Below are 16,134 nucleotides of genomic sequence, written 5' to 3' on the forward strand. Positions count from 1 at the left end.
AAAACAGAATTTGTAACATTGCACTTGGATTGTCATCCACAGTATTATATTATTTTTTTCTCTAGTGAAAATGTACATATCTGAGAAATGAGACTTTAATGTGCGACATCTATATATGTCTACAAGAATGTTTTAGAGATCTTTGTAACATGTTGCTTTTGTCAGTGGAAAGAATAAAAATCAAGTTACAAATAAAAAAAAGCTTTGAACAGCAGAGTCCACATTGGCATAGACAAATAACCACTTTGAACAACAGGACCCAGACTGAACTAAAAAGAGCCACTTTGAACAGCCAGACTGGAGTAGAAAAGAGTGAGGCCTACAGACTGAGGCTGTCCCGGTGTACTCACGACAGCGAATGAGATTAAAATAAAGTAAGAAAATGGCCTTCATGCTCTTTCTCCACAATATCCTCTAGGACTGTCACTTTAATAGTCTCCTGTCACAGGGTTAGTTTGCTTTTTCTCTCCATCCAGGTAGGCAGACCTGGACAGTCCACAGTGCTGTTGTTCCAAAAACATTGCTTTACACTGGGGTTCAAGCCTTTTCTGTCTTTTTTCTGTCTAGTCCAGTCTGGACCCCTCTGGCTTTTTCTTCTTTTGGCCTGCACCCTGCTGTAAAGCAGCATTTTTTGTTTTTGTGTTCTTTGTGGCTCCTTCAAACCCACATTGTTACACCAGTTAGAGTAATTTGTTTATCACTACTGTATACTGTAAGTGAAAAAAACATATTTGTTAGAATTTGAAGTTGTTCATGTTTTCATTTACTTGTATAACAGTTCAGAAGTTTGTCCAAAGTTCAAAATTCATACTCACACATAAACATAATGTAAACTTATTTTTGTTTTATTTTGTATTTTCAGTTTTTTCAGAAACACAATATTATCACAGCTGTGAAGTGCTTTATTTTTTTCAAAATGTTTGAAAAAAAATAAAAATTATATGATTTTTCTTAGTGTTAAAATATGAAAACAAATATTCAATCTGTAGTTAGTTTTGTTCTTGAAGAATTGGCTTGAAATATTTGACCAAACACAATCATACCAAGGGCTTTTCTGAACCAGCTGTAAAAGAAAGCATAGACAAGAGGATTAAATGTAGAATTTAAATAACCTAGCCATGCAAGACTGTCAAATAAGACAGGTGGAGTGGAATAATTAAAAATAGGATCCAGGTTGACACTCAAGAAATATGGCGTCCAGCAGCAGAGAAAGACCCCCATCACTATTCCCAGAGCCTTCGCAGCTTTTCTTTCTGTCTTGCTTGAAGTCATTGTTTTGCTGTGTTCTGAGCTCTTACTCTGGGATACGAGGCCTTCAATTGCCCTGGCTTGTCTCCTTGCTACAAGGAAAATGTTCAAATAGATTCCTAACATAATAAACCCAGGGATGTAAAATGCCAGCAGGGAACAAATCAGGCTAGATATTTCAGTCTGCATCAGAGTACAGCCCCCTACACAATATACATTCTCATAGTAGACATATTCCTTCCCCTTTATATTTAACTTTAGAAAGATCATTCCAAATCCAATAACAGCTGAAACACTCCAACTAATAACAACCATATAAACTGCAACACAAACAGTGATTTTAGCTTTGTATTTTAGTGGTTCACACACAGCATAATATCGATCAATTGAAATGAAGGAGAGATGGAATATAGAAGTAGTAGATAACATGACATCTGTGCTGGAATGGATTTTACAAAACAAGTCTCCATAGTACCAGCAAGTTTCAAGTGATCGGACCATACTGGGAGGCATAACAAATCCTCCTAATAACAAGTCAGCAACCGCTAATGAGAGAACGAGAAAATTAGTTGGTGTGTGAAGCTGTCTGAAGTGAGCAATGGAGATGATGACAAACACATTTCCAAAAACAGTGAAGACAATAATAGCTACAAAGATGAAATACAGTGAAGTACGTATAGTAGGCAAATAAACATGTTTCAGACATGACTTGTTCACTGACTCAAAACAAAAGTGTGTATTTCCAGTTATTCCAGTGACATTCACCATGAAGTTCATTCTATACTGTATATCCCAGGACTTGTAGAAAAGTTAATTTCCTGTAAAAAAAGACCAATATAACATTACAGTATGTGGTTACTCTTTATTTTTCATACTTTAGTATTTCAGGTAAGATTTCAAATGGAATTTTGTCAATGTCACAACTGACTGTATCTCTAATAATTAAAAATGAAACAGCTGGATTTGTAACCTGTTACTCTACCACATTATGTTCATTCTGTTATTTTGAAATCACATACACTGAAGCAGTCTTTCTTGGCTGTAAAATCTACGTGTTCTTTTTCATTTTGACGTAATGGAATAAATGTATTTTCTTCTAAAATACTATGGTGCCAGTGATTTGTTTCTTGTTGCTTACAGGACTCCTGTGCCAATCTCAATAGACATGACTAAAGAAACTTTTGATTAGCAGAAATTGTTGTGGCAGCATCTATGGAAAAATTAGCCATGAAACATAATTATTATATTAATGTAGTTCAGGTGGGTAGCTGCGTCAGCATGCATAAGCTGCAAAGGAACAATAGGTTTATTGAAGGCTCCACAGCTGGAACATTGTGCTTTCTTTCATCTCTTTACAGCATGCAATAAGCCTATTACTTGTTCCTTATTATATTAACTATTATTAATACAACAAGTACAGCTTTAGAAGTGAAAGTAAAAATACATCTTAAAAATCTTTCTAAACTGTTTAAAATGATCTTAATTAAAAGACGTATATATCCATACATTTGCAGAATTAAACATGAGAAATTGTTTATTTCAAGACCTTAAATTTGGCAAGGAATCTCTTATAGTGAATTTTTCTCAATTACTACAGCATGTTCAGTGTAAAAAGCTTACAACAACAATGTAAAATGTACTTTTTACTCTTGAGGTTTTGTAGTGCAATTTGCAGATAAATAAAAAAAAATCAACATTGACCAAATGAAATTTAAAAATTCTTGTGAGATGCAAGGATTATATAGTCGTCATAAGCTTACCTTGTTCAGATGTCTGGTGTCACTATAACCTGACAATTTGTATGTGGCGTTTTATATACTGATTGTCCTCCAAAAATCCCAGCAGTGTAAACTAGTGTTTTGTCAGTAATTACTGGTGATCCATACTGTAGCATCACCATCTCTTTCCCTTATGGAACTACAGTATTCCCCATTGGTGAACAAACATCTATTATGCCATTATGCATGAACATTATAAAAAAACAACAACCAAGATTTAACTGCTGCCACTCACAAATACTTTGCTTGTTCCATATGAATTTTTAATGAATCTTTTCAACAGATTGTATCACAGTAAATCAAAGATTATATATTCTGTAAATATCATGAATAGATATTTTTTATTTTAACCACAACAATATAAATTCTTATAGAAACATCAACCCAAAACTGAAACATTCCAAATAATAACAACCATGTAAAGTGTAACATGACCAGTGATTTATTTTTGTATTTTAGTGGTTCTTCAACAGCATAATATTGAGCAATTGAAATGAAGGAGAGCTGTAATATAGAAATAGAAATATAGAAATAGTTCATAACATGACATGACCTACTGTACATGCTGCGCATGCTGCATGTCAACTTGACAATAGTGCTCCTTCAGAGTGAAAAAAGTGACTTATTTTGATCTTATTTTGAACACATTATATCAAGCGTATAAAATGTATTTTGTGTACTGTACATTTCATAACAAGTAATAGTAAAAATAGCCTAAATTACGGCATTGTTTTACTGAAATATGGTGTTGAAAGGGATAATTATTAAGAATACTATATCAGTGAGTTGAAGAATTTATGCGTTACTCATGCTGTCTGATATTTATGATATTATAAAATAAATCATGCAGTAATTTCCCTATAGTTTGAGCACGTTATAAAATAGTTATAAAAACCTTCAAAATTCAAGGAATTAAGAGTTCCAAAATAGATATTAGGAAACACTCATACAATGTTTCCATATAAAAATATTTATTATTTACTCTTATCTTGCCCCTCAACCTACTGTATACAGTTCTTTCTAACTTTTAAATTATGTATGAACCTTTAAACCTTAACCAACAAATCAGTTACAGTACATTGCTCGACGTGAAACTATCAACATTCTTAATCCCCATCACCTCATTTAAAATGATCTAACTGTACCTAAATGGTGGCCAAGTGTGGGGAAAAATGCCACTTTGTTACCTTATTGTAACAAAAGGTGTTCCCTGAATTTAGAGTAGCAATGGCAAGTACTTTGTCCTGGTCGATTCCAATTTGGCCAGTGTCACTCCTGTCCTTATTGTCAGCGGGGAACTGACACAGAAATGACCAAGGCCGCTACTCCAAAGAGAGCTTCCCCTGCTCTCGGTGTCCTGAATGACTAACCTGGGTTTAACAGTTTCGCACTACACACCTGTCTCACCAAGAGACTAAGCTTCCCCTATAGCTCCCTGTGACTTGTCCAAGCAGAGCGGACTCTTACGGATGCCTCACAGAGGGTCGTCGGTCACTCAGACAGCCCTACACTCTCCTTGGAACAGGCTGTCTGTAGCGTAGCTTAATCCCCTCTGGGATTGTGATGTAACTGGCTGTCCTGGGGAGTGATCTTAAACAGGCACTGTACTTCAGTGGATATCTAGGTTAGAAAAGAGACTTCTTCACTGGAAATTGAGAGGTGCGATGCCCACATTCTCTTGTCTGTGGGCTGAGTATTATTGTCTCACCTTGGTCAGTCTCCTTTGTCAAGTGGTACGTTCTCCAGGTAAACAAGCACAGTGTGTTGAAGTGATCACCCCTAGTAGTTTAGTCCCAGAACTTTAGCAACATCTGCTTGGAGGCCTATGAATTAGTCCCAGAGCCATACCGATTAAGGTACTTGAAAAAAAGTTTATTAACACTTTATTCCTTTCCTGATCTTAAGTAAAAAGTTTATTTTACTGTATGTCAGTGGTCACTGTGCAACCCCTAGTAGTAAAGAAATGTCTGAATTACTCTGCAAAGTGAACTGGTAGCTATTGCCTGCTAAGGAGAAACGTTAATATTAAGTGTAAATAATTCCATCTAGATGAAGATGGTTGTAATTGTTGATGTATGGTTTACTGTGTGGCTTACTTCTCAGAATTCTTTAAATTAAAAAAGAGGGAAGAAGGTGGAGGATTTTAAGAAAAAAAAATTGGAAGGTTTTCCTTGGTATACTTAGCTATGTTGTGGGTTAATGACTGTCAATGAGCAGTACAGAAACACACAATATAAGATTACATTAAGAGAATAAAGAAGCTGTATTTGTGCTCTAATCCGGTTTGGTTTGGATGACCATGTAGGGATTGTAAGCCGCCTGGCGCAAGCTTCAGGTCCCAACTCTTTTGGACTCCTCTCTCCTCTCCTCTGCTTTGAACTATTTGAAGCTTTGAACTGCTTTGAAGTATTTGAACTTTGCTATAGAGAGCATGCTATTCTGTCCTTTTAGGTAACTTGGGTTTCCTGGGTAAAAGATACTTCAGTTAGAAACGTCCTTTCTATTTAGGGGGCAATTTTATGGATAGGGATATAGGCTCCAATTGATTTCGTGTCATCCAGGGTGCAGAGAGAGAAATGTAACTGCTGCTTGATTTGTATTTAGTTAGAAGGCTTAGAAGAGTTTAATGCTTAGTAGCAGTCTGGGGATTTCTGGGTGACCAGAATGTTAGTCCTCTGACATGCCTTGTTTATTAATACTGTACATAGAGTAACTTGTGTGTTGTATGTTGTGGTGTGTTGTGTGGTTTGTGTCTTGTCATTGTCATAAATATTTGTTTAACCAGGTGTAATGTTGCCAGAGCCGGCCCAGGGATGCCAAAATGGAATGTAGGTGTGCTCTCTGAAGGCACCAGTTCTGTAGGGTTTGGGCATTTACTGGGACAATTATTAATTGTAGCAGTAAATCACAAAATTATTCTTTTGATGGCTTTAGAATCCAACCATGCGATATAACTCAAACAACGCACACACACAGGTACTAATACACGAGGATACATTTATTAATACATAGAATATGCATATAAAACTAACAGATCTTATCGAGAGGGTTATCAGAATACAAAAGATATATATTCAATCAGTTACAAAGAGTTACATATATCAAGAGGACATACGTTCAGTATATCATTCATTTAGACCGTTTCGTAAATGAACTTGGTTATAACTTCTACATTAGATACTCAAAACAAGTACATAACTCTTAGGAATTAAATTGATATCAACTGGTTGGGATAACAATTGAATTCTCGAGCAGTAATGCATTGAAGTTGAATACTCATCCAATCTTTGGGGATTCAGATCTCCTGTGGGCACAAAGAAACAGTTGCAGGCTGTTGCTGTCCAATCCGCGCTCTCTGGCTCGGTGCCAGGCTGTGTTGTGCGGCTTGCGACGGTGCGCTGCAGATGCTCACTGACCGGCTAGTTAGTGTTGGCTTTAACTAGCAAAGTTTGTGCACAGGAGAAAAGATGACTGTGGGTCCCAGCAAGTCAGGAAGTGGACCGGTTCGTTCCTGATGAAGAGCTAGTTCTGAATAGTGATTCAGCTGTCCACAGTTCCGACCTGTTCATGAGGCTTGCTGCTGGTGCTAACCTCGGGTGGATCCTCTGGTTACTCTCTGGCAACCTCCGCTCTAGACTCTTAGAACAAAGGAAAGTTCTGGCACTCGGACACACTGGCCGTTCCGTGGTTGTCCGGGCTGAGTCTTAGGATGGTCAGGAGGCGCGCTGCGAGAATGTCCTGCCCTTAGGTGCCTTCTGCTCCTGGGCTGTCTCTTTAGAAAAGTCCACAGAATTCTCCGAAATCCACTGAATCTTACTGAATCTCTGTGTTGCCTGTTTTTACCTGGAGGAACTTCAGCTCGTTGATTGGCTGAAAGTTCCATGGGCATCAGAGTCCCACGTGGGTTACTCAGCCCTACCAGTCCCTGATTGGTTGATCAAGGTGAGATATGAGTCACTTACTCCTGACACTTAGGAATGCAGTCCAGATGTCCATCTGGCACTCCCTAGACAGATAGGCGCCAATGGATGACCATTGATCATGATAGCCAGGCTTAGCTAAGTGCATCCCCCTTTGGGAGCTGTCCTAGGAAACCTTATCAAAGGAAACCTTAAATCAGCCTGCATGAATAGTTTCTCTGTGGTTGCACCACAGAGATGAACAGAGAATTGGGGCCTCATTTGGGAAGGCTCAGAACACTTAATTCTTTCTTATTAATAAGCCTCGCCGCTACACAGGTGAGCCTGGATTATTGCTCTTTTCACCAAAGTTAAGCCAAAGAACAAAGAATTCATGTGCCTTTAATTATATCAACCGCTCAGATATATTTTGGAGAATTCCTTTTGGGGGGGTCTGAGATTATAAATAATTATTTTACTTATTGACTAAAGTTCTCTGTCAATTCCTGAAATTCACCAGTCTTGTAACCCCCCATTTATAATAATATGTATATATTTTTTTACCTTTTGTTTTACAATACTGCCAGAATAACTGTTAAGTTAATTTGAAAACAGTACAACAGCAATTAATAATAAAGTAATGTAAAATACTTTTATGTAGTTTTGATGTATTCAGTATTTTTTTCTTTTTCCTTTTCTGATTTAAAGATGGGCTTGCCAGATTAAACTTTCTCCATGTGCTGGATCAGCACACAGATGTCCTGTCTGGTTTCATGGACCACACTGCAAGGAAACTGTTTCTTGAGAGGGAGGATTTGAAAAACTGAAATAGATTATGAGCTGGGTGAGAGGGGTCTGAGAGGATTCTCTTGGCATGACTGAAGGTGTGGCTTGAGTAGAGAGATGAAATGGAAGGGAGTTCACAGCCAACAATTTTTGCATCTTTGGTCACAATCCTTTCCAGTTTGGAAAGTACTAAATCCTAAGGTCCTTTCCAAAAGTAGAAAACTACTTTTGAGTAGCTATCCAAGGTCCCATTCCAGACTGTAATGGAGGTGGTCAGAACACTTTGGATTATGGCTGTATAGAATTGAAGAAGTTGCTTGTTCACTCTGTGGTTTTTGAGCTGCCTAAGAAAAAACATCCTCTGCTGTGCTTTCCTGACTATGTGGTCAGTGTTGGTGCTCCATTTAAGATCACTGTTTATGTACGAATGTACCAAGAAATTTAAAGGAGTTTGTGGGCTCTATAGGAAGATCATTAATGAAGATTGGAACTTTTGTGTTCGGGATGCGTTGGAAGTCAATGATGATTTCCCTGGTTTTAGAAGCGTTGAGTAGGAGGTCGTTGTCCATACACTAGGCTGTTCCCAAATCAATCTGCTTTCAGTAACAAGTCTCATCATTTTTTCAAGATGAGGCCAACAATGGTAGTGTCATTTGTCATGTGTCATGGTGTCCTGTGTATCATATCATTACATCTTGCATGCTGGTGTTCTCTTCCATTTCTTGCCTCTGGATAAAGAGTCATTTTCCACTTGGTGTGATGTCCCCTCACACATTTTGTAATATCTCTGAACGTTTAAATAGTAGAAGCCTGGTTTATGGCTTAAATAAAAATGAACTACTTTGGCATTGAGTGCAAACCATCAGATTTCTTCAATCAATCAATCAAGGTTCATTTATCAATGCACAACAATACAGCATACAGCGGTGGTTTTCCACAGTGAAATGTATTTTCCCCAAGCTCACCAAGGAGAGATAGGACAGAATTTGATAGAAGGTTAAAAGAAGAATACAATAAATTATACAGTAACAATTTACAAGATTACACAATAATAAAAAATGCAGGCGGAATAAAAACAGGAGAAAAAAATGCAGTGGACTGACTATTTATCAGTGGTCTATGGGTAATTGCTGGTGGCTGCTGTGGTTGGCTGTTCAGCAGTCTTATTGCCCTTGAGAAAAAGCTGTTTTGAAATCTTCTGGTCTTTGCCTGTAGGCTTTGGTATCGTTTTCCAGACAGTAGTAAGGAAAACAGATTGTGGTTTGGGTGACTGGGGTCCTTGAGTATACAACTGGCTTCCTTGAGGCATCTCAGAGTAGATATCCTCGATGTCCAGTAGTACGCTGCCGGTGATGAGCTATGCTGATTTCACCACCCACTGCAGTACTTTGCGTTCATGAGTGGTGCAGCTCCCCTACCAGGCAGTGATGCAGCCAGTCAGGATACTCTCAACTGTGCACCTGAAGAAGTTGTCTTGGATAAGTGACGGCACAGCAAACTTCTTTAGCCGACGGAGAAAGCATAGGAGTGGTGACACCCGAATAAGGCTCCACAGCCAAAATGCTGTGTTTCTTTTCTTCTCTTTTCAAAATGGAATAAACCTTTACTTGTTCCTTTAAAATCTAATATCATATATAATATAATATATTTTGCTCAGCTTTTGATTTTTAGGTTTTATTTTGGTGTGTGAGATTTTTTTTATTATCAGTTTATGATAATGGTTCCTCAAAAAGGCTTTACTGCAGTGAAAAAAGACTTATTGTCTGTGTTTTTTTTAGAAGATATTGGAGATCACTTGTAAGTTGTAAAACATACTCTGATTAATTGTGTTTTAGTGTGATGCAGATGCCGGCGCCTCAGTTTGGTTTCGTTTTAATACAGGGCATTACAACTTGTTTTAAATGAAAAGTTTTCTCCATTTTCAATTACCTAGCAAAAGGTGTTAAAGCTTTATCTAGCCCTGATCAATAATACCTTGTACTACTGTACAGTAGTATCTTGAAAATTATTCTAAATTATTCTAAATGCTCTGCAGTGAAAACTAACATTCTCCCACCTAGTGGGCTAATTGATCTCTTGTCTCTCAGGAACACAGTCACCTCTGAAGCCTCCCAGGTATTTGCACACTTGTGGTGCTGTCAGTAAGGGAGGCGCCTCTTGTAAAATCATTGATTAACTTCCTTGAAAGGGCTTACTGTCCCTGTAAAGTTGTAAATGATGAGTGAGCGTAGAGATGAGCAGGTCAGAGGACTTTGCTATATATACAATATGACTAGATAACTAACAAACACAATTCAATTTGGCATTGAAAAATCAGGTGAGTATATAAGAAATAATTAATGATATAATGATCGTAAAAACAATTTAAATCTAAATTAAAAACATTGAAGTTAGCAATTAAATAAAATCTCAATTAAAAAAAGAAGAATATTTGAACATGTTTGTATCTTCCCAGTTTCTCTGTGAAAGATGCTCTTGAACTTCTGTATACTTTAAGTGAAAATATGGGTATATATTTGTGAAAAGTTTGCGTTTTTCACTTTTTCATTCGCTTACATTATAAGGTAGAATTCTGTCCAATGTTTTAACATCATACTCATCCATAAACATATTGCAAACTTTAATTTTATTTTCTCTACTAACAGGTATTTTTCTCAGGCACAATATTGTCACAGATGAGAATTGCTTTTTTTTTCAAATTTTCAAAGAAAATTTCAAATTTAAGAAAAGAAACAATTATAGAATTTTGCTTAGTGTTAAAATTTGTAAAGAAATAATCAATATGTAATTAGTTTTGTTCTTGAAGAATTGGCTTGAAATATCTGACCAAACACAATCATACCAAGGGCTTTTCTGAACCAGCTGTAAAAGAAAGCATAGACAAGAGGATTAAATGTAGAATTTAAATAACCTAGCCATGCAAGACTGTCAAATAAGACAGGTGGAGTGGAATAATTAAAAATAGGATCCAGGTTGACACTCAAGAAAAATGGCGTCCAGCAGCAGAGAAAGACCCCCATCACTATTCCCAGAGCCTTCGCAGCTTTTCTTTCTGTCTTGCTTGAAGTCATTGTTTTGCTGTGTTCTGAGCTCTTACTCTGGGATACGAGGCCTTCAATTACCCTGGCTTGTCTCCTTGTTACAAAGAAAATTTTCAAATAGATTCCTAGCATTATAAAACCAGGGGTGTAAAATGCAAGCAGGGAACAAATCAGGCTAGATATTTTACTCAGTATCACAGTACAGCCCCCTACACAATATACATTCTCATAGTAGACATCTTCCTTCCCCTTTATATTTAACTCGAGAAACATCAGTCCATGTCCAAAAACAGCTGAAACACTCCAACTAATAACAATTATGTAAACTGCAACACAAACAGTGATTTTAGCGTTGTATTTTAGTGGTTCACACACAGCATAATATCGATCAATTGAAATGAAGGAGAGATGGAATATACAGTGCCTTGCGAAAGTATTCGGCCCCCTTGAACTTTTCAACCTTTTGCCACATTTCAGGCTTCAAACATAAAGATATAAATTTTTTATTTTATGTGAAGAATCACCAACAAGTGGGACACAATTGTGAAGTGGAACGAAATCTATTGGATTTTTGAAACTTTTTTAACTAATAAAAAAAATGAAAAGTGGGGCGTGCAAAATTATTCGGCCCCCTTGCGTTAATACTTTGTAGAGCCACCTTTTGCTCCGATTACAGCTGCAAGTCGCTTGGGGTATGTCTCTATCAGTTTTGCACATCGAGAGACTGAAATTCTTGCCCATTCTTCCTTGCAAAACAGCTCGAGCTCAGTGAGGTTGGATGGAGAGCGTTTGTGAACAGCAGTTTTCAGCTCTTTCCACAGATTCTCGATTGGATTCAGGTCTGGACTTTGACTTGGCCATTCAAACACCTGGATACGTTTATTTGTGAACCATTCCTTTGTAGATTTTGCTGTATGTTTGGGATCATTGTCTTGTTGGAAGATAAATCTCCGTCCCAGTTTCAGGTCTTTTGCAGACTCCAACAGGTTTTCATCCAGAATGGTCCTGTATTTGGCTGCATCCATCTTCCCCTCAATTTTAACCATCTTCCCTGTCCCTGCTGAAGAAAAGCAGGCCCAAACCATGATGCTGCCACCACCATGTTTGACAGTGGGGATGGTGTGTTGAGGGTGATGAGCTGTGTTGCTTTTACGCCAAACATATCGTTTTGCATTGTGGCCAAAAAGTTCGATTTTGGTTTCATCTGACCAGAGCACCTTCTTCCACATGTTTGGGGTGTCTCCCAGGTGGCTTGTGGCAAACTTTAGACGAGACTTTTTATGGATATCTTTGAGAAATGGCTTTCTTCTTGCCACTCTTCCATAAAGGCCAGATTTGTGCAGTGTAAGACTGATTGTTGTCCTATGGACAGACTCTCCCACCTCAGCTGTAGTTCTCTGCAGTTCATCCAGAGTGATCATGGGCCTCTTGGCTGCATCTCTGATCAGTCTTCTCCTTGTCTGAGCTGAAAGTTTAGAGGGACGGCCAGGTCTTGGTAGATTTGCAGTGGTCTGATAGTCCTTCCATTTCAAGATGATCGCTTGCACAGTGCTCCTTGGGATGTTTGAAGCTTGGGAAATCTTTTTGTATCCAAATCCGGCTTTAAACTTCTCCACAACAGTATTACGGACCTGCCTGGTGTGTTCCTTGGTCTTCATGATGCTCTCTGTGCTTTCAACAGAACCTTGAGACTATCACAGAGCAGGTGCATTTATACAGAGACTTGATTACACACAGGTGGATTCTATTTATCACCATCAGTCATTTAGGACAACATTGGATCATTCAGAGATCCTCGCTGAACTTCTGGAGTGAGTTTGCTGCACTGAAAGTAAAGGGGCCGAATAATTTTGCACGCCCCACTTTTCATTTTTTTATTAGTTAAAAAAGTTTCAAAAATCCAATAGATTTCGTTCCACTTCACAATTGTGTCCCACTTGTTGGTGATTCTTCACATAAAATAAAAAATATATATCTTTATGTTTGAAGCCTGAAATGTGGCAAAAGGTTGAAAAGTTCAAGGGGGCCGAATACTTTCGCAAGGCACTGTAGAAGTAGTACATAACATGTAATAGGTTTATTCCATGCTGAAAAAAAGAAGAAAGAGAACACAACGTTTCGGCCGTGGAGCCTTCTTCAGGTGTGAGAGAGACAGGGCAGTAGGCAAAGGTAAAGTAGCGGGAGAACAAAGGTTGGGAGGGAGGAGGAGTGAGAGGCGGGAGCAGGGGACAGAAAGAGAGGCCAATCAAGAGGTGTGAAGTCAGAATGGGTGCAGAGAGGTGTGAAATGAAACTTCCAATGAATGGAGAAAATTTAAAAGAACAGTAGTCTGTCGTTAAGGGAAGGGAGAATGTGTGATCCTAGCTGCAGAATAATTTTAGTTTCGGTGGTCTTTCTGATGTATGAGTTTGGAAAACCGTCTTTGAGAACACAGACGGAGAGATTAGAGTGGTGGTGGCCATCAGAGGTGAAATGAGAAACAATGGGCTTGGAGAGATCTTTAATCTTCACAGCCCTGACGTGTTCTCTGAAGCGGTCTCCGAGTCTCCTTCCTGTTTCTCCAATGTAGATGGCTGGGCATTTACTGCAAGAGATACAGTAAATAAGGTTGCTGGAGGTACAAGATGCTGTCTGGGTGATCCGGAATTGTCCTGAGGGGCCTTGAATGAGTGTGGTGGTGGCTGTGTACTTGCAGGTGATACAGCAAGCTCTGTTGCAAGGGAAAGTGCCTGGTGTGGATGGTTGTTGAGGGCGGTCAAGGGAGCTGTGAACAAGGAGGTTACGCAGATTAGGTGGTCAGCGATATGAGATGATAGGGCGATCAGAAAAGAGGGCCCCAATGGAGGGATCATCCTGTAGGATGGAAAAGTTCTGGTTAATGGTCCTGGGGGTAGGAAGTGTGCTAGGGTGGTAAGGAAGCACCAAAGGAATGCGGTTGTTACGGCGGGAGTTCCTGATCGGGTTGATGGTCTGGGGGGTGTTTTTGGCTCGGGCAAGGGCCCTGTCAATCACACTGCTGGGGTATCCTCTGTTGATGAAAAATGAGTACATTTCGAGGGCTTGGTTCTCGAAGTCGATGTCGTCGCTGCATAATCGTCGTAACCTAAGGAACTGTGAAAAAGGAAGAGAGTTTTTAGTGTGGTTGGGGTGAAATGAGCTGTACAGGAGGTAGCTGTGTGAATCCGTGGGTTTGTAATAAACTGAAGTGGACAGTCGGGGGTAGTTGATAGACAAGTGGATGTCTAGAAACGGAAGAGTGGTGGAAGATATGTTAACCGTATATTTGAGGGATGGGTGGAAGTTGGTGAAATGGTGCAGGAAGAACTCAAGCTGATCATTGGAGCATGTGGCGGCACCGACGCAGTCATCAATATATCGTTTGTAGAGGTCAAATGAGAGAACGAGTCTGGTTGGTTGGTTGTGTGAAGCTGTTTGAAGTGAGCAATGGAGATGATGACAACCAGGTTTCCACAAACAGTGAACACAATAATAGTTACAAAGATAAAATACAGTGGAGTATGTACAGTAGGCAAATAAACACGTTTCAAACATGACTTGTTCACTGACTCATAACAAAAGTGTGTATTTTCAGTCATTCTAGTGACATTCAGCATGAAGTTCATTCTGTATATCCCAGGAAAAGTTCTGTAAAAAGACCAATATAACATTAAATGATGTAGTTACTATTTATTTTTCATTTTTGGAAGGTTATGGAGTAATATGAATTTTTTTACCTCTGCTGGCACTCTGGTAAAGAACGCTGATTTGGTGTCTGAGCTGCTTGAGGCTTTCCAACTCCCAAAGCAGGTAGCTGTGGTCAAATGTAAGGGCCACAGCAGAGAGAACACTCACGAAGACCGGGGCAATAAGTTGGCAGACTGGACAGCATGTCAAGCCGCCTTGGGGCAATGAAGGGAGTGTTTTATAGAAAGGCCTCTTCAGATTGTTTCAGTTTGCACAGTGAATATCCAGGCATTCCGTGCGGAACAGCTCAGCGAGCTCCAGGCCCAAGGACTGAGAAATGGACATGGATGGAACGCAATGTGGGGCTGCAGAAGGATGGGACCTGGAGATGCCAGCGAACAGGCAGACCCGCCTGCCCAAAGCAGTAAATGCACAACAAGTACACTCCAAAAGGCACCCAGGAATTAACCAAATGACTCGACGCTTTGCTCAGAGCTGGGTGGGGACAGAATTCGCATCCTTTGCGGCTGATGTGGTGAGACGATGTGGTGAATGCCAGAAAGCCTCCGGAGCACCTCCAGATCGGGCACCTAACCTACGACGTCCTGCACCCGAGGGGCCCTTTAGACACTGGCAAATAGACTGTTGTTCAATGCCACCCTGTAAAGGGAGGACAGGCCTCCCGGTGATGGTGGAGCAGTTTTCTAGATGGGTGGAGGCTGTCCCTGTCAAACGAGAGACTGCGCAGACAACTGCCAAATATCTTGTAACTGAAGTAATTCCCCGATGGGGACTCCCGTGTCGCATAGACTCAGACCAGGACACACATTTTACTGGAAAAGTGTGTCAGGTGGTGGCAGACCTACTGGGGATCAAATGGGACCTGCATTGCCCTCATCACCCGCAGTCCTCTGGCATGGTGGAACGGGTGAACCGAACTTTGAAAGACAAATTGACAAAGTACCACCTGGGAGATATCCCCTGGGTGGATGCATTGCCCACTGTATTGTGTAGCATCCGTGAGGGGACAAATGGAACTGTGGGGCTGAGCCTGTTTGAGGTGATCACGGGGCCCCCCATGAGACTGAGTGATTCCCCAGGACATGATGGAGTAGACTTGAGTGTACTAACTGATTCTCTGTTACAGTATTGCAAGTTGCTGACAGAAGCCACCCAAGGTGCCCGCGAGCAGGTCCTGGAGGTGTGGGGACCACCACCTAAAGGAGGACACGACCTCATCCCAGGAGAGTGGGTGTGGGTCAGGAAATTTCCCTCACAGGTTCTCCAGCCAAGGCGGGACAGACCCTACCAGATCCTGTTGAAGACCGATTCTGCAGTTTGAGTAGAAGGAAAAGATCGCTGGATCCACGCCTCGCACTGTCGACGAGCCTCATCTCCATACTGTTGATGATGTTAATGGTTTCTGTAGGGCTATGTCTCACAGGGATTAATGAACATCATTCCCACAAAGGGGAACATGGAGTTAATTCCTTTTTAGGCCTCTCCTATCTGACAGCTAAGAAAACCAACCAAAGTGCCTGCTGGGTGTGTGCAGCATTACCCAAATATGTACAGGGAGGACTTCCTATGGGGGTCATTCCTTGGTGTCTCGAGGAGGTCATAAGCATGATAATTTGGAGAAATTATATAGGGGATTTTAATATGACAAACTATGGAGGTTGCAATGACACAACTTTA

The 16,134-nt window shown here is 40.0% G+C and overlaps 2 protein-coding genes across 2 annotated transcripts; both read right to left on the reverse strand.

The window, feature by feature from the left end:
- Positions 1 to 964: 964 nt before the first annotated feature.
- On the reverse strand, positions 965 to 2,109 carry LOC148675564 (trace amine-associated receptor 1-like). The gene has a single exon (XM_088627222.1). It carries the CDS (start codon positions 2,023 to 2,025, stop codon positions 979 to 981), a length of 1,047 nt encoding a protein of 348 aa, XP_088483348.1. The 5' UTR covers positions 2,026 to 2,109; the 3' UTR covers positions 965 to 978.
- An 8,379-nt stretch (positions 2,110 to 10,488) lies between these two features.
- On the reverse strand, positions 10,489 to 15,836 carry LOC148675565 (trace amine-associated receptor 1-like). Its single transcript, XM_088623526.1, has 4 exons — positions 15,714 to 15,836; positions 14,487 to 14,563; positions 10,834 to 11,176; positions 10,489 to 10,803 (listed from the first exon to the last, which is right to left on the reverse strand). The coding sequence occupies exons 1-4, from the start codon at positions 15,834 to 15,836 to the stop codon at positions 10,489 to 10,491; spliced, it is 858 nt and encodes a 285-aa protein (XP_088479652.1).
- Positions 15,837 to 16,134: the final 298 nt, after the last annotated feature.

This window comes from Lepisosteus platostomus, chromosome 3 (assembly GCF_059453375.1).
Source record: "Lepisosteus platostomus isolate fLepPlt1 chromosome 3, fLepPlt1.hap1, whole genome shotgun sequence".
In the NCBI taxonomy this organism is placed as follows: Eukaryota; Metazoa; Chordata; class Actinopteri; order Semionotiformes; family Lepisosteidae; genus Lepisosteus; species Lepisosteus platostomus.

Coding starts and splice junctions, on each gene's coding strand:
- LOC148675565 (XM_088623526.1), bottom strand. CDS start 15,836: ATGGAGATGAGGCTCGTCGACAGTGCGAGGCGTGGATCCAGCGATCTT. Junction 14,564..15,713: donor CCGCCTTGGCTGGAGAACCT/GTGAGGGAAATT, acceptor ATTTGACCACAG/CTACCTGCTTTGGGAGTTGG. Junction 10,804..10,833: donor TAACAAGGAGACAAGCCAGG/GTAATTGAAGGC, acceptor TCCCAGAGTAAG/AGCTCAGAACACAGCAAAAC.
- LOC148675564 (XM_088627222.1), bottom strand. CDS start 2,025: ATGAACTTCATGGTGAATGTCACTGGAATAACTGGAAATACACACTTT.